Source organism: Vulpes lagopus, chromosome 21 (assembly GCF_018345385.1).
Source record: "Vulpes lagopus strain Blue_001 chromosome 21, ASM1834538v1, whole genome shotgun sequence".
NCBI classification, from domain to species: domain Eukaryota; kingdom Metazoa; phylum Chordata; class Mammalia; order Carnivora; family Canidae; genus Vulpes; species Vulpes lagopus.
This window is the reverse complement of record NC_054844.1, coordinates 9,956,882-9,975,038: the sequence shown is the minus strand read 5'-3', so window position 1 is coordinate 9,975,038 and position 18,157 is coordinate 9,956,882. Positions and strand designations below refer to the sequence as shown.

The following is an 18,157-nucleotide window of genomic DNA, read 5'->3' as shown; positions in this document are numbered from 1 at the left end:
TGACCCCATCAAAAGGCGCACGGTTTCAGACTGGATAAAAAAGCAGGACCCATCTATTTGCTGTCTACAAGAGACTCATTTTAGACAGAAGGACACCTACAACCTGAAAATAAAAGGTTGGAGAACCATTTACCATTCAAATGGTCCTCAAAAGAAAGTGGGATTGCCATCCTTATATCAGATAAATTAAAATTTACCCCGAGGACTATAGTGAGAGATGAAGAGGGACAATATCTCATACTCAAAAGATCTATCCAACAAGAGGACTTAACAATCCTCAATATATATGCCCCGAATGTGGGAGCTGCCAAATATTTAAACCAATTAATAACCAAACTGAAGAAATACTTTGATAATAATACACTTACACTTGGTGACTTCAATCTAGCTCTCTCTATACTAGATAGGTCTTCTAAGCACAACATCTCCAAAGAAACGAGAGCTTTAAATGATACACTGGACCAGATGGATTGCACAGATATCTATAGAACTTTACATCCAAACTCAACTGAATACACATTCTTCTCAAGTGCACATGGAACTTTCTCCAGAATAGACCACATACTGGTTACAAATCGGGTCTGAACTGATACCAAAAGATCGGGATAGTCCCCTGTATATTCTCAGACCATAATGCCTTGAAATTAGAACTCAATCACAACAAGAAGTTTGGAAGGACCACAAACACGTGGAGGTTAAGGATCATCCTGCTAAAAGATGAAAAGGTCAACCAGGAAATTAAGGAAGAATTAAAAAGATTCATGGAAACTAATGAGAATGAAGATACAACCGTTCAAAATCTTTGGGATGCAGCAAAAGCAGTCCTGAGGGGGAAATACATCGCAATACAAGCATCCATTCAAAAACTGGAAAGAACTGAAATACAAAAGCTAACCTTACACCTAAAGGAGCTAGAGAAAAAGCAACAAATAGACCCCACCCCCAGCAGAAGAAGACAGTTAATTAAAATTCGAGCAGAACTAAATGATATCGAGACCAAAAGAACTGTGGAACAGATCAACAGAACCAGGAGTTGGTTCTTTAAAAAAATTAATAAGATAGATTAACCATTAGCCAACCTTATTAAAAAGAAGAGAGAGAAGACTCAAATTAATAAAATCATGAATGAGAAAGGAGAGATCACTACTAACACCAAGGAAATACAAACGATTTTAAAACCATATTATGAACAGCTGTACGCCAATAAACTAGGAAATCTAGAAGAAATGGATGCATTCCTGGAAAGCCACAAACTACCAAAACTGGAGCAGGAAGAAATAGAAAACCTGAACAGGCCAATAACCAGGGAGGAAATTGAAGCAGTCATCAAAAACCTCCCAAGACACAAGAGTCCAGGGCCAGATGGCTTCCCAGGGGAATTCTATCAAACGTTTAAAGAAGAAATCATACCTATTCTACTAAAGCTGTTTGGAAAGATAGAAAGAGATGGAGTACTTCGAAATTCGTTCTATGAGGCCAGCATCACCTTAACTCCAAAACCAGACAAAGACCCCACCAAAAAGGAGAATTACAGACCAATATCCCTGATGAACATGGATGGAAAAATTCTCAACAAGATACTAGCCAATAGGATCCAACAACACATTAAGAAAATTATTCACCATGACCAAGTAGCATTTATCCCCGGGATACAAGGCTGGTTCAACACTCATAAAACCATCAATGTGATTCATCATATCAGCAAGAGAAAAACCAAGAACCATATGATACTCTCATTAGATGCAGAGAAAGCATTTGACAAAACACAGCATCCATTCCTGATCAAAACCCTTCAGAGTGTTGGGATAGAGGGAACTTTCCTCGACATCTTAAAAGCAATTTATGAAAAGCCCACAGCAAATATCATTCTCAATGGGGAAGCACTGGGAGCCCTTCCCCTAAGATCAGGAACAAGACAGGGATGTCCACTCTCACCACTGCTGTTCAACATAGTTCTGGAAGTCTCGCCTCAGCAATCAGACAACAAAAAGGCATTAAAGGCATTCAAATTGGCAAAGAAGAAGTCAAACTCTCCCTCTTCGCCAATGACATGATACTCTACATAGAAAACCCAAAAGCCTCCATCCCAAGATTGCTAGAACTCATACAGCAATTTGGTACCATGGCAGGATACAAAATCAATGCCCAGAAATCAATGGCATTTCTATACACTAACAATGAGACTGAAGAAAGAGAAACTAAGGAGTCAATCCCATTTACAATTTCACCCAAAAGCATAAGATACCTCGGAATAATCCTAACCAAAGAGGTGAAGGATCTATACCCTAAAAACTATAGAACACTTCTGAAAGAAATTGAGGAAGACACAAAGAGGTGGAAAAATATTCCATGCTCATGGATTGGCAGAATTAATATTGTAAAAATGTCAATGTTACCCAGGGCAATTTACACGTTTAATGCAATCCCTATCAAAATACCATGGACTTTCTTCAGAGAGTTAGAACAAATTATTTTAAGATTTGTGTCAAATCAGAAAAGACCCCGAATAGCCAGGGGAATTTTAAAAAAGAAAACCATAGCTGGGGGCATCACAATGCCAGATTTCAGGTTGTACTACAAAGCTGTGGTCATCAAGACAGTGTGGTACTGGCACAAAAACAGACACATAGATCAATGGAACAGAATAGAGAACCCAGAAGTGGACCCTCAACTTTATGGTCAACTAATATTCGATAAAGGAGAAAGACTATCCATTGGAAGAAAGACAGTCTCTTCAATAAATGGTGCTGGGAAAATTGGACATCCACATGCAGAAGAATGAAACTGGACCACTCTCTTGCACCATACACAAAGATAAACTCAAAATGGATGAGAGATCTAAATGTGAGACAAGATTCCATCAAAATCATAGAAGAGAACACAGGCAACACCCTTTTTGAACTCGGCCACAGTAACTTCTTGCAAGATACATCCACAAAGGCAAAAGAAACAAAAGCAAAAATGAACTATTGGGACTTCATCAAGATAAGAAGCTTTTGCACAGCAAAGGATACAGTCAACAAAACTAAAAGACAACCTGCAGAATGGGAGAAGATATTTGCAAATGACATATCAGATAAAAGGCTAGTTTCCAAAATCTATAAAGAACTTATTAAACTCAACACCAAAGAAACAAACAATCCAATCATGAAATGGGCAAAAGACATGGAGAGAAATCTCACAGAGGAAGACATGGACATGGCCAACATGCACATGAGAAAATGCTCTGCATCACTTGCCATCAGGGAAATACAAATCAAAACCACAATGAGATACCACCTCACACCAGTGAGAATGGGGAAAATTAACAAGGCAGGAAACAACAAATGTTGGAGAGGATGGGGAGAAAACGGAACCCTCTTACACTGTTGGTGGGAATGTGAACTGGTGCAGCCACTCTGGAAAACTGTGCGGAGGTTCCTCAAAGAGTTAAAAATAGACCTGCCCTGCGACCCAGCAATTGCACTGTTGGGGATTTACCCCAAAGATTCAGATGCAATGAAACGTCGGGACACCTGCACCCCGATGTTTGTAGCAGCAATGGCCACAATAGCCAAACTGTGGAAGGAGCCTCGGTGTCCATTGAAAGATGAATGGATAAAGAAGATGTGGTTTATGTATACAATGGAATATTACTCAGCAATTAGAAACGACAAATACCCACCATTTGCTTCAACGTGGATGGAACTGGAGGGTATTATGCTGAGTGAAATAAGTCAATCGGAGAAGGACAAACAGTGTATGTTCTCATTCATTTGGGGAATATGAATAATAGTGAAAGGGAATATAAAGGAAGGGAAAAGAAATGTTGGGAAATATCAGGAAGGGAGACAGAACATAAAGACTCCTAACTCAGGGAAACGAACTAGGGGTGGTGGAAGGGGAGGAGGGCGGGTGTTGGAGGGGAATGGGTGACGGGCACTGAGGTGGACACTTGACGGGATGAGCACTGGGTGTTTTTCTGTATGTTGGTAAATTGAACACCAATAAAAATTAATTAAAAAAAAAAAAAGAGTCCCCCTTAAAATTTCTTGCAGAGCTGGTTTGGAGGTCACATATTCTTTCAGTTCCTGCCTGTCTTGGAAGCTCTTTATCTCTCCTTCCATTTTGAATAGAGCCTTGCTGGATAAAGTATTCTTGGTTGCATGTTCTTCTCATTTAGGACCCTGAATATATCCTGCCAGCCCTTTCTGGCCTGCCAGGTCTCTGTGGAGAGGTCTGCTGTTACCATAATACTCCTCCCCATAAAAGTCAGGGATTTCTTGTCTCTTGCTGCTTTAAGGATCTTCTCTTTATCTTTGGAATTTGCAAGCTTCACTATTAGATGTCGAGGTGTTGAACGGTTTTTATTGATTTGAGGGGGGGATCTCTCTATTTCCTGGATCTGAATGCCTGTTTCCCTTCCCAGATTAGGAAAGTTTTCAGCTATGGTTTGTTCAAATACATATTCTGGCCCTCTGTCCCTTTCGGCTCCCTTGGGAACCCCAATTAAACGTAGGTTTTTCTTCCTCAGGCTGTCCTTTATTTCCCTTAATCTATCCTCATGGTCTTTTAATTGTTTGTCTTTTTTCCTTAGTTTCCCTCTTTGCCATCAACTTGTCTTCTATGTCATTCCCTTGTTCTTCCACCTCGTTAACCCTAGTCGTTAGGACTTCTAGTTTGGATTGCATCTCATTCAATTGATTTTTAATTTCTGCCTGTTTGGATCTAAATTCTGCAGTCATGAGGTCTCTTGAGTCCTTTATGCTTTTTTCTAGAGCCACCAGTAGCTGTATAATAGTGCTTCTGAATTGGCTTTCTGACATTGAATTGTAATCCAGATTCTGTAACTCTGTGGCAGAGAGGACTGTTTCTGATTCATTCTTTTGAGGTGAGGTTTTCCTTCTAGTCATTTTGCTCAGTGCAGAGTGGTCAAGAACAAGTTGTATTGGGAAAAGGAGAAAAAGAGAGAAGAGAAAGAAGGAAAGAAAAGAGAAAAAGAAAAAAGAAAAAAGGAAGAAAAAAAGATAAAAAGAGAAGAAAAAGAGAAAGAAAAAGAAAGAAAGGGTAAAAAAAGGGGGTGGCGGGTGGGGGAAGCAAATAGAAATCAAAAAGCCAAAAACAAAACAAAACAAAACAAAACACGGGGGAGTATCTTCCGATTCTGTATACTTTAAGTCCCTTGACTTCCCCTGGAACTGGTCCTTCTCGCTGGTCTTCTGGGGGAGGGGCCTGTTGTGCTGATTTTCAGGTGTTAGCACTTGGGGGAGCTGCTCTGCCCCCTGCCTGGTGCACGGCTCAGTGGGGGTTGTTTACCCCGTAAGGCCCCAGGAGGAACAACCCCAGTGGCGGGGCCAGTTCTGCAGCCCTGGAGTCAGCTCCCGCAGTAGCTCTGGGGCTCTCCGTCTGCAGGGCCTGGGGGCTCCGGGCGGGGCCGCTGATCTGCTCGGCTCGGGTTAGGAGCGTCCTCGCTGTCCTGGGCCCTCCCGGCCTCTGCCTGTCCCGGGGGGAGGCCGGATCCTGGGCTGTGTCCCGGCGCCCTGTGCTACGGAGCCTGCGCTGTTGGATTCGCGCTCCCGCCCCGCAGCCCCCTCCGCGGAGCCGCCGCCCGAGCCCCTCCGACCTGCTCCGGGTCCCCCCGAGCGCTGCAGCCCTTAGGGAGCTCGGCGCATCTCCCGGGGCGCAGGTGCCTGTTACTGTCCCCGGAGCCCGAGGGCATCCCCGCCCTCCTGGGTCCTGCTCCAACTCCCTGAGAGCCCCTTTCCGCCCGGGAAGGTTGGTGCAGCTCCTGCTCCTCCGGGACGGGGCTCTCCTGTCCTGGGGACACTCGCCCCGGCCTCAGCCCGGATCCTCGCGGGGCCCCTCCCCCTTGGAGGCCTTTTGTTTCTTTATTTCTTATTTCCCGTCTTCCTACCTTGATAGAAGCGCGAACACTTCTCACTGTAGCATTCCAGCTGGTCTCTTTTTAAATCTCAGGCCGAATTCGTAGATTTTCAGGATGGTTTGAAGGTTGTCTAGGTAATTTGGTGGGGACAGGTGACTTGGGGACCCTACTCTTCTGCCGTCTTGCCCCTCCCCTTTAATGTCAATGTTCTTTATCAGATTAGGGAAACCTGCTTCTAGTTTTCTGAGAGATGAGGTATTAAATTTTATAAAATGCTTTTCTACATCTATTATAATAATAACAACAGATTTTTTTGTCTCTATTTTTTTCTAAAATGTAAATCAACCTGTATTAATTACTAAAATAAATTCCAATTGGTCATGATGTATATCCTTTGTGTATATTCCTAGATTTCATTTTCCCTGGTGTTGTATAAGGTTGGTATTCACCTTGTTTATTCCTGGAAAAGTGAGTTTGAGTTTTCTGTATGTTCACACAACACACTCTATTTATGCTCAACTGTATCTGGCCTGTATCTAGATGATAAGATAAGACTTTGGGTTCCTTTCAATCAGCAAATGAGGTGAAAGAAAGAAGAAAGTTTAAAACTGTATGTTATTAGGAGACACGCAAAGATTTAATCTCATAGCATCTTTATTCCCTTTGCATGGTCCACAAGGTGTATGCTCCCAAAAGTTGCTTTAATGACAGGATAATAGTGAAATGCTAACTATATTTTTCATTTGGTATTTCATTCATTAGCATGTTCTCAATCTTGACTGGATCAGCCAGCTTCTTACATATGATACGCAGTTTGGCAGTGCATTCTATATAGTAAACATATGTTATGTCCATATATCCACAATACATCCTATCATTTACATCATTTGTGTTTCTTATAAACCTGAAAGAGAAAATAAAGAATTACACTTGGCAAGTCAAACATTTGAAACACATCCATAGGAAAAAAGATTTACCAATATATCATTGCTCCTGGGTCTGTATTATCTAAAATACATTTTAATTATTATTTGGAATATCAAGAGTGCCCGAGTTACTTATATTTATCAACAAATATGCAGTATCAAACACTGCCTTACTTAATCTGCCTTTTCCATTTTTTTTTACATCTGGACTACTTGCTGTCCTTTACTTCCAAATGTACCATCTCCCTTCCTCAATACTTAATATGATTTAGAATAATACAATTCTATTAAATCCCCCAGTCTGGCTTCTCTGGTAAATCTTCAACACTGTCTCTTCAAATATTTTTCATAATCACCCAAGTCAGGAATTAACTTAACATATGATATCTTCAGTTCAACATCATCTCCAAGTAACATTTCCCTTTAACCATTTTTCAGGGCTTTTATTCTGAAGTTCTTGAATAATTACGAGCTCCTAATACAAGATTACTGAGCAGGGACTATGCATCGAAGACAAACTTGTAAATTGAAAATATTATCCTTTGGGAAAAATATAGTTTATTAAATACTTTGGTCAATAAATAATGATCATTAATAAAAAATGGTTATCAATTTTTCAAAAGCAAAATTTCCTATTTGAAGTGACATGATACAGATGTCATTGATCATAGCCCCTTTTGAGAAATACATCCCAAAATACATTAAGAAAAAAAACGAAAGGAAATACATTGCCTACACATATATAACTATATATTATACACCTATCTAATGTATTATATATACATATATATTATTATGTACTTTTTATTTAGGTATTATTTCTTAACAATTTGAAATATATGATGTTTTCTATTCCGCTGTAGATTACCTCCCCATTAGCAATAATTACAAATAAGCACATGGAAATTCTATATTTTTTCAAAACAAGATTCCATCTGTACTCTCCTCTGATGCACACACTACCTTCATCTCTAGTCCCTTTACTCCAATTGAGATCTTTAAAATATACTTTCTTCTGTCCTCCATTTGTACACATATATTGTCCCCTGCTCTGTCCCATCATTGTAAACTGCCAAAGACAAAACTGCCTTGTCTTTCTGACATATTCTCAGGTCTACTATTTGTCTGAAGGAAAATGCAAACAAAACAATCAAAACTTGTATTTGCTTCTCACCCACTGTGGGGAGTGTCCAGGAATCTCAGGGTTTAGATTTAGCGTGGCTGGACCCCAACGCAACTGCCCTGTGTTCACTCCTGCTTAATGTGTCCTCAAAGAACAAATAAGTATGAATTCATGGGCATGTTGAGGCTCTGGTTTCTTTCTTTAGTCTGATCCTGTCTGCTTCTCAAATTTAAAGGCTTATAAAATGCAAATGGAATTTCAGCATGATTTTTATGTACTTCTTGACTGTCCCCTCTCCTCCTATTTCAAATAGAACAAATATAGCATATGAATCTATTCATTATGATATATTTATAACCAGATTTCCTAATATATTACAAAACAAATTATTTTATACATACCATCTATGCAATGTAACATGCCCATGTTTATTTTGTTCCCTTTACTAGAAATGTTCTAGTCTATTTATAAATTTTTCATTCCAAATGGCCATTTCAAGGGACACCTGGGTGGCTCAGTGGTTAAGTATCTGCCTTTGGACAAGGGTGTGATCCCAGGGTCTGGGATCGAGTCTCACATCCAGCTCCTTGCCAGGAAATTACTTCTCCCTCTGTCTATGTCTTTCTCTCTCTCTCTTTCTCTTTCTCTCTCTCTTTGTGTCTCTCATGAATACATAAATAAATCTTAAAAAATAAATTCCTTAGTGACTTGTAAAGATAATGAGAATATTTGTGGTAATTTTTTGCATTATTACACACTTTAAAGAAGGCTGAGTTAAGAGAAAAGAGTTATTTGAGGGTGCAATTTCAATTGAAGCTATTTTTAGTTCTAAGCTACAATGCTCCTGGTGAAAACACCGTACTCAAACCAACTATAAAAATTGAAAAAGAACAAAAACTTACCAGTTGGAGGAGATAATCGTTTCATCCAGTTTCTGGTAATCTCTGTCATACGTGGGAGATAATCCCAGCCAGTAATTACGTAACCTCTTGGATTTTATAAATTCCTACAAGAAATAGAGATGTTTAAAAAAATAATTGTTTACCTCCCGCAAAAATACTGATTGTCTCCCATTTCTGTACATTACCTCACAACATAATTTCTTACAAATTACTGTTTTAAAGTAACATTTTTGACATTACACTACTGCTTTTCTTTTACATTGTACTGCCATTAGAAAAAAAATCTGGGGGATCCCTGGGTGGCTCAGCAGTTTAATTTAGCACCTGCCTTCAGCCCAGGGCGTGATCCTGGAGTCCCGGGATCGAGTCCCGCATTGGGCTTCCTGCATGAAGCCTGCTTTTCCCTCTGCCTGTGTCTCTGCCTCTCTCTCTCTCTCTCTGTGTGTCTCATGAATAAATAAACAAAATCTTTTTTAAAAAATCTAAACAAAGTGCTCCTTACTGTAAGATTTCTTCTGACAGTTATTTATCAGTTACTGTTTCACAAGGGAAAGTATCTACCATTCCATGCATTACTTTAACTTAAGGTCAATGAAGGTCACAAACTTCAAGATTCACGTATCCAGTAGAAGTTAGTCCAGGAGCAAAAGATGTGGTTAATTAATATAAACACAAGTTAATAGAAACAGAAGAAGTAGGAGAAAAAAACCTATCCAAGTCAAATGAGAAGTGGTTATAAAGTAGAATTTAGATCCAGTCCAGAATTTTAGAGCCAAAGTTCTTTTTTCCTCATATTCCAGACATTTTTTGAGTGACTAACTAAGATGAATCAGTTAAGAATGATTAGATGTGGATGATATTATGGTTTGATTTCCCCCACAGCTGTAAAGGATGATAGAGATTCTTATAGTAGGGAAGCTGACATTTTTGGGAAAATGAATTTTTTCCTTAAATAATATGTGAATACTATCTGAGAGATCAGAAGTGCTGAAGAATAAGTAAAATATGGAGATTCTATTTAGATACTAGAAAAAAGAAAATAAATACATAAGTACATAAATAAATCTTCCAGAGAACTCACTCTTCCTGGGACCCAAGGAGTCAGTATAATATATCTGCTTAACACTTGCCTTTGACATCCCATCTTAATTCTACTTCTTTATACATATTTTACCCAACCTATCCTCTTATTCTAGTATATGTTAGCTTTTTCTCTTATTAAAAAATAAGACAAAATGGTGGCAACAGAGATTCTTCTCTTATCTAGATTTTACAGAATTGGTAACCCTCAGGAATGATCTCCTGATCAACTGTTTTTAGAGAAATTCTCAGAAATTATGTTCTGAGAGTTGATCCTAACATTTAATTTTGGAAATGTTCACAGACCCAAAGACTGGGCACTCCATATCTCCCCATCTGTCTGGCCTCTGAGATTTTGCTGATGTTAACATCTTAAGCTAAGGTTTTAGATGACACGTTGGCTATCCTACCCTGTAATAAATGTACTAAGTCTCAGCCACTTCATACTCTAACTAAATTAAGCCAGAATCATGTCTGGATTAGCACAAATCTTCCCCAATATGTCTCATTCCTCTCTATTCTATGATGGGAAAAGTGGCTTCCTTCTTCACAGACAGAGATCCATGGGACCTTACCAATACGCTTTTATTCTTAATTGTCAACAGGCTGGCATTTTGAGCAGAACAGAACATGACACTCTCTTGCCATGTTTCATAACTGTTCTTTAGTATATAGCAGCTGTCCTCATGCCACATCCATGTCTTTGGACAAGGTTTACATTTGTGCTCTGGAAGAAGAACATGGTTTCATTTGGGTTGTGTTGATAATCTCCATTATTCTTATTATTCCCATTGTTCTCTATGTCAAATTAACCAAATTTACTTGTCTCTCTTCTTTTTTACATGAAAGATGAATAAAATGCATCCTCAGTCCAAAACATAAAGAACACATTCCAAATTAAATGTCCATTGTATTCCAGCATATTTTCTTACCTCAAGAGTCCTGAAAAATGATTGATTAACTTATGTTTCTTTTTCATTTTTTATAATACTACATGGCAATAAAGGCTAATCACAAAAACATTGTGTAGTAAGAATCAACCCCACCCCAAAAAAAACCTTACAGCAGCCCTGCCTTCTCTAACTACAGTGTTTCTTGCTGCCTGACATTGAATATTAGGGGGAGTTCTCAAGAGCACCAAGAACATGTTTTAGTTATAATAGCTATAGAAACTGTTAGATATATTTAAAAAACAATTCCTCCTAACTCTAAAGGCAAAGCCTAACTCTTTTCTATTGATTCTTATCAAACATTGACTGAAATTTAAGAATAAGATCACCTATAAAAAAGAAAAGACTCTTCTAATCCTTTATTTTTTTTTCTTCTAATCCTTTAAAAAGGATATAAAGAGGTGACTTATGATCTCCTGTCTATCTTCTGTTGACCTCAGTGCCCAAATAACAGTAGTGAATGTCAGATTAGAGAAACTGTATACTGTCTGATATTTTATTAACTAACTCTCAGCCTCTAATAATTTGGGGGCCTACAGGTATTATTACTTTTCCTGTTTTTCTTCTTACTGCAAGGAAATATCAGTGAGTCCTCTGTCAATCACATTTAATTCCTTTCTCCAAATAATGGCATCCTAGGAAAAAGCTGCTACCTATTGTTGAAATGATTTTCAAGTGACACCTAGGTTTCGTTCATTGTCTAATAAGTAGCTTAGAGAGGAATGTAGGATTACCTGGTTCTCTTTTGTAGAGTTCATGACATAATTTGGTGGCTGTTACTTGCAGTGTGACAGATAGGTTCCTGATCATCTTGGAACTATTCATGTTACTCATTAGTTGTAGAGAAACATTCCTCTGAAGTTCTTCTTTGAAATTTTGTAGTTTATTCAATTTTCCAATTTCTATCTTCAAAGTTGTGTAAACTCCAGATTAAAAAAAAAGAAATGATAAAAAAAACCCTTCAACAACCCATCATCCTTGCTGCTGAACTAATATTACAAAATTAAAGGTCTAGGGAAGTAGTCCCTTCATGGGAGTGAGGGAAACTGACTACCATGTTTAAGTATCTAGTTATCAATACCTTTTGGGGTTTTATCACCAATAATCATTTCTAAGCCTCAATTCAAAAATAAACTTTCTTGTAAAACTCATGTAATTCTAGGTGTTAACCCTTTCAATCAAAACATAGGTTAATACATACATATGCTTCCTAAGACTCCTAGTCCAATCAGCAGCAGAAGGCATAGAAGAGCCAAGACTCTCTGACACCATCCATGGGAAGGAGCAGGTGGTGCTGTGAAAAGCAAAATTAGCAGACAGGCCTTGAAATGGTATACATCTTTATTCAAATCATTCATTCATTCATTCATTCATCCTTCCATTCATTCATTTTACCTTTATTTCTTTCCTAACATGTCTCTGGTAAAAAAAATGTGTTTTGCTAGAAACTCAAGGACATTTTAAAATTTCTAGAGAACACATAAAAAACATTTTATTCATGTTTTTGCATGCAAAAATGGTTCTCAATGGAGAAGCTGTTAATTGGTAGGCTGATTCAAGAAACAAAGAGGAAAAAATGGGCTTTAAAAAGAGAATTGAGAAAACCAATCAATCTGGATACAATATACAAATTTGGGAAAAATGGGTAGCTGGGAGCTAATAGGTCATTCAGAGTATTCCTTCTGTGAGTGGACAGTTGTGACTGACAAAGCAAATAATTTCAATTATGTATGTCCTTCTCCCCAGTGCTGAGAATTTGCTGTGAAACATAGATGATAGAGTGTCTTTTGTAATATCTCCATGTGTCCTCCCAACAGCCAGACCTTAGGCCAGATTGACTTCATTTCCTTACCAGGATTTCTTCATAGTTTTAGCAACAAACTTCTGTTGGTATTTCTTTTTTTACCAAACACTAAAGCCCCAAAACAGATCATTCCCCTTTAAAAAAAAAAAAAAGGAATCATAAACTTTATATTATAAATTAATCATTATTAAATAACCACCTGATTTAAATTATCATCATTTGTGTATGTGAATACTAGATGTTTCAAAAAAATATAATTCAAGAATAATGTGATAACCTTATTATACTTCTGGTCTTTATCCTACATCTCTTAGTTGCTGATGTAATAATATTGTGAAATATAGAAAGAATTGAAAGTGAAATGTAAAATGACTTCTAGCAATAGTTAATGGTGAAAGAACTAGATAATCAAGGTCTTATAGAAGGTTAGAAGTGTGGCTTCAAGTACTATCTTTTGTAAGAAGTATATTCTCATTTATTTATGTATACAATTAGACTAAAGTTATGGGTTCAATATCTTCTATATACTACACATTATTCTGGGTGCTCACAATACAGAAGTGAGCAAGACATATAAGTCCCTGCTCTCATGATAATACATTATAATTGTGAGAGAAAATAAATAGATAGATAATAGAGATGACAGATGATAGATAAATAGATGATAGATAGATGATAGATAGATAGATTAGATAGATAGATGAATGATAAATAGATTATAGGGATCTCACATTGTGCTATGGTATACACAGCTTTAAGACAGTTATATTATGGAGAGCATGTAGTTTTGATCTTATGGCCAATGGGAATGTGCCTGCAAAATCAGTGAGAAGAACATTATAAGCAGCAAGAGTATCTAGTTAAAGAAACCTAATCTGGGAAAGATCCTTACCTATTTGAAAAATAGAAAAAAAATTCAATGGCTAAAAAACTGTGGCCAAGGCAAGAAATGATGTTCGAGGAGGTAAAAAATGCAGGAGACAGATCACCTACAGGCTTTGTTAAACCAGAGAGGATTGGACTTCTTTTGGAAAACAAATGGAAGGCTTTAATGAAGACAGGAAAATAATTGAGGGTTTTTTTTTTAAGATTTTACTTTATATGGACAATGAATTAATTATAGAGTAGCAGTGTTGGAAGCGGAGAAAATAGCAAGAAAACTACTGTAGCATGCCATGTGAGAGAGAATAGTAGTTTGTTTTACTAAGATTAGATAATGTGACCACCCACGAATTGATTAAAAATACATTTTGAAGTTAGAATCTATAATACAAATTTATGAAATGTTTATGAGAGATCTTTTACTTGATAAAGGGGGTGGAAAATAAGTATGCACACTTATAGGCAGTATAGCATAGTGATTTTTTAAAAAAAGCAAAATTATTCCTAGGGCTAATATGTCTGAGCTTGAATGCTGGATCTACTGTTTATCATGTCAGATATTGAACAAATCATTTGCGTCTCTGTATCTTAGTTTTTGCATGCTAAAATAGAATGCCATAAAATATCATAGATTAAGTGATTTAATATTGGTAATACAATTAGAACATTGCTGGCCTATAGCAAACACCTGGTGATTGTATTAAATATGAATTTATATTTATATCTAGTGAAATGAGGATGATTGGGGAAAGGAAACAGTTTTAGAGGAAAAAATTTTAAATACAAAACTTTGGGGTACATTGTGGTTTTAAATGTTATAGCTTCCAATATTTCTTTGTCTCTTTTCTTTCTTCAGGCCTCTATGTGTCTTTTCATTTAACTTAAACTGCAAAAGAAATAGGAGAAATTGGGGGGTAATATATACTTGACTTGGTAGAAAATCAAATGACATTTTTTTAGAGGTCTCTCTGTCTCTCATTTTGTCTCTCATCTCTGTTTCACACACATATACTTCATTTCTTTCTTCTTTTTTTACTTTTCTTCTTCCTCCCTTCTTCCTTCCCTCCCTATCTTTTCTTTCTTCTTTTTTCTTTCTTTCTTTCTTTCTTGCTTTCTTTCTTTCTTTCTTCATTCTTTCTTTCTTCTTTCTTTCTTTCTTTCTTTCTTCTCTTTCTTTTTTTCTTTTTTCTTTCTTTCTTTTTTTCTCTTTTCTTTCTTTTTTCCCCTATATCTAGGCTCAACATATGGGAATTATGGTACATGTATGTATCTAAGTATTTTGTAACCTCCAATAAACATTATTTTTTCCATTTCTAAGTAATAAGTCAGATTCTGGAAATATTAATCCCATCATATGACTGCAAGAATCACTTTAAAATAAATTATCATGCTATTAACTTATTCTCAACAGTTTAACCAAAGCAGTCACTTCTTAAATACCATACTTAAGATAAGCAACTTTAGTTCAAAATATATCTCATACCTAGGGAAAATGAATTAATTAAAGATTTATGAAAAAGAGCTATATTCCCATTCAACTATAATATTCCCTGAGTTATTTAGAATTTGCTAATTATTCAAAGCATGAATACACCTAACAGCAAGCTAAGGAGAAGTGATATAATCTGATTTATGTAAGTAAATGAATAACAAGTCTGGACACCTCGATGGCTCAGCTGTTCAGCAACTGCCTTCAGCTCAGGGCATGATCCCTGGGTCCGGGATCGAGTCCTGCATCAGGCTCTCTACAAGGAGCCTGCTTCTGCCTCTCTCTCTATGTCTCTCATGAATAAATATAGATAAAATCTTTAAAAACTCCATTAAAAATAACAATAAATAAATGAATAATATGTCTTACAGTGTAGTAACATGCTCATTCACAAAATTCCAATTTATAGGTCTGAATATTACTGTCTCACTCTTTTATCTCTAGTTATAGTTTAATGTTGAAACAAAATTCCTCACTGTTTAGTTTTAAGTTCAGATTCTTCCACTTAGTCATACATGGCTACAAAGGATCACTTAGTATCTTTTTATGAATAAAATTTGATTTGTTTGATGGTAGTGATCAAACTGGAGCAGCTTAAAAGTAACAGAACTTTAATTCCTTCTAATATTCCTTTCAGAAAAATATTCTCAAACTTATTTATTATTGTCATTCTTCTTGAGATTCCCTCATTTTCATTTGTGGTCACCAGAACTGAAAAGTGTGGCCAATTTTAAATATTAGAGAAATATATAACGAGACTAAATGAATAAATAAAAAATGAGTAGTGAAATTCTGGCTGATAAAAAAACATTTTGTGAGTATATTTCTCATCTTTATGTATCTTTAATTTAAACCTCATGAAATAATCATTAAACATGTTAGCCTTTTCAAAATGGCATATGTAGCATACACTAAATTATGGCTGCAAGCTCATAATTAAATAGGCCTTGTTATCTCCATTTTATAGATGAGAACACAGACTTCAAAAGGTCAAATGATGGACTTAAATGTCCAATGGACATCCAGTGGTTTCCAAAACCTCTCCTCCATAATTCTGATGGGTCAATAGAGAGTCTTTCCCAATCCACAGACATGCATGTGACACTCAAGCACACCATGTACTCCCTGAAGCCACTGTTGCTTTCCTGTAAAACAGAGATGCTCATTTCTACCTTATGAGGATAGGATAGTGCCTATCACATAGGAAGAAAGATGAGAGACAGTTTTACCATTATATTTGTGGCTAGCATTTTCTTATAAAAAAGAAGCACTTACAAAACCATGACTTTCCTGGACAACATAGGCCCTTGTTTTACAGGGGAAAAAATGTTTCATAATCCAATAAAATCAAGCCATTATCCTATCCTAATTATCTTGAGTATGGCATTACAGCATAGAAACATTGTAAAAGATTGAGTATTCAATGCACTAATTAGCACCTTTATTTTTTTTTAATTAGCACCTTTAGTAAAAAAAAAAAAATCAACCCTTCATAATTATTTTGTGCATTAGTAATTTTGGTAAAAATGGGAAGCTCAACCTACAACACATCCAAAGCTCAAAATCTTACCTTTTATCCCAACTGTGTCAAACTCATGGATATTTTCCCCTTTACTGGAGTCCTGAAATTTTAGATCTGCATAAGTAACTTCTTCAGACATTGATGGCTATGAAAAGATAGCCCAACAAACTATTAAAAAAAAAAAAAGATAAAGGTGAACCAACAAAGTTTAATGTTAAACAATAATTATGATTTTAAACTTCTGTTTATAAACCAAAGCTTAAATTTATAAGCTTTAACTTCTCTTTTCACTGTCCCAATCCTGTGTGTATACAAAGCAGCTACAGCCTATCAGAGGTCTCAGACATAGTTGCAAGAGTGAAAGTCGTTCTTCCTCTTATACTTGTTCCTTTTTCTCATTTCTCTATATCTGCCAACTACAGAAATAGTTTTAAAAATTGTCTTGGATATTACTGGTGCCATGTAAGGGGGCACAGATCACTAGAGACATGTGCAGATATAACCTAGAACTTATTGGAGAAAAACATTCAAGCAGAGAAAGAACAGAAGAACACAGTCCTCAAACACTCAATGATTCTACAGCAATGGCCCAGAACAGATGTTTTGTATGTGTCACGGCAAAGGTTGTAACAGAGATGATTTGCTTTTGCTGGGAGACTTCATATACCCAGAGCACTCCCAGGCAGAGGCAGAGGACAAACTGTACTTGGTAACTCTCTTACTTAGGGATAAATTAGTCTAGGAGGAGTTAGGGAACAACTAGTTTTTCTAGTAACAAGAAATATACTAAAGGAGCCTGGGGCCCAGGAACCACACCATGCATACTGATAGCCAAAATGTATAAACCAAAGGCCCTAGGAATTTCTCTGTAGTCCAGGAAAGCTGAGATTAGTCTTACTGTCTCTCTGCAGACTGCCTCAATCTTTTTTAGCCAGCTCCCAGCTAAAGTATACCAAAAGGGGGAAACAAATACGGCTCCAGAGTCCTGCAAAGTCAGGATCTTATTCTTAGGAGGCAGGGGTCCATTCATTTACTGATCAAATGTACAAACTGGAGGTGGGGGCTTGGGAATGATTGTTTTTGAGTAAGTTCCTTCCTAATTCTTATTAGTAAATCTTATATTTTCAGTCACATAATTGAGTTGAAAGACACAGTGATAGTGACATACTAGGTTCAAAAAAAAGATCCACAATCAGGATCAAAAGAGAAAAAACAAGTATATGCATTAAAAGAGGAGTTTGAAAAGGATAAAGTAAAGGGCCAATTTGTAAGATGTGCATAGACTTAAAGGAATAAATATAGGGAATATATATATTATCATCATTGTTATTATTATCATCATTATTATTATTAGAATTGGCTTGCATGATTATGGAGGCCAAGAAGTCCCAGGATCTGTCATTTGAAAATTGAAGAACCAGGAGATCTGATGGTGTCATTGTCTGAAGGTTGGAGGGGAGTAGAGGATAGGGAGGCCAATGATAGTAGTCTCTGAGTCAAAGCCTGAGAACCAACAGCTCCAATGTCCAAGTGTAGGTGAACATGGATATTTCAGCTCAAGCAGAGAGAAAGAAAGGGAGAATTTGTCACTGTCTCTCTTTCGATCTCTCTCTCTC

The 18,157-nt window shown here is 36.9% G+C and overlaps 1 protein-coding gene across 1 annotated transcript; it reads right to left on the bottom strand.

The window, feature by feature from the left end:
- Positions 1-6,521: 6,521 nt before the first annotated feature.
- CLEC12A (C-type lectin domain family 12 member A) lies at positions 6,522-16,805 on the bottom strand. The gene is made up of 6 exons (XM_041736385.1): positions 16,590-16,805; positions 12,046-12,138; positions 11,579-11,767; positions 10,470-10,621; positions 8,815-8,918; positions 6,522-6,767 (listed from the first exon to the last, which is right to left on the bottom strand). The coding sequence occupies exons 1-6, from the start codon at positions 16,678-16,680 to the stop codon at positions 6,590-6,592; spliced, it is 807 nt and encodes a 268-aa protein (XP_041592319.1). The 5' UTR covers positions 16,681-16,805; the 3' UTR covers positions 6,522-6,589.
- Positions 16,806-18,157: the final 1,352 nt, after the last annotated feature.

What these genes read in the sequence shown, in the direction of transcription:
- CLEC12A (XM_041736385.1), bottom strand. Translation starts at nt 16,680, where the DNA reads ATGTCTGAAGAAGTTACTTATGCAGATCTAAAATTTCAGGACTCCAGT. An exon ending in TGACACAGTTGGGATAAAAG is followed by an intron (nt 12,139 to 16,589) that starts GTAAGATTTTGA and finishes TGCTTTTCACAG; the next exon opens with CACCACCTGCTCCTTCCCAT. An exon ending in ACTCTACAAAAGAGAACCAG is followed by an intron (nt 10,622 to 11,578) that starts GTAATCCTACAT and finishes TTCTTCTTCCAG; the next exon opens with AGCACAAATGTAAACCTTGT.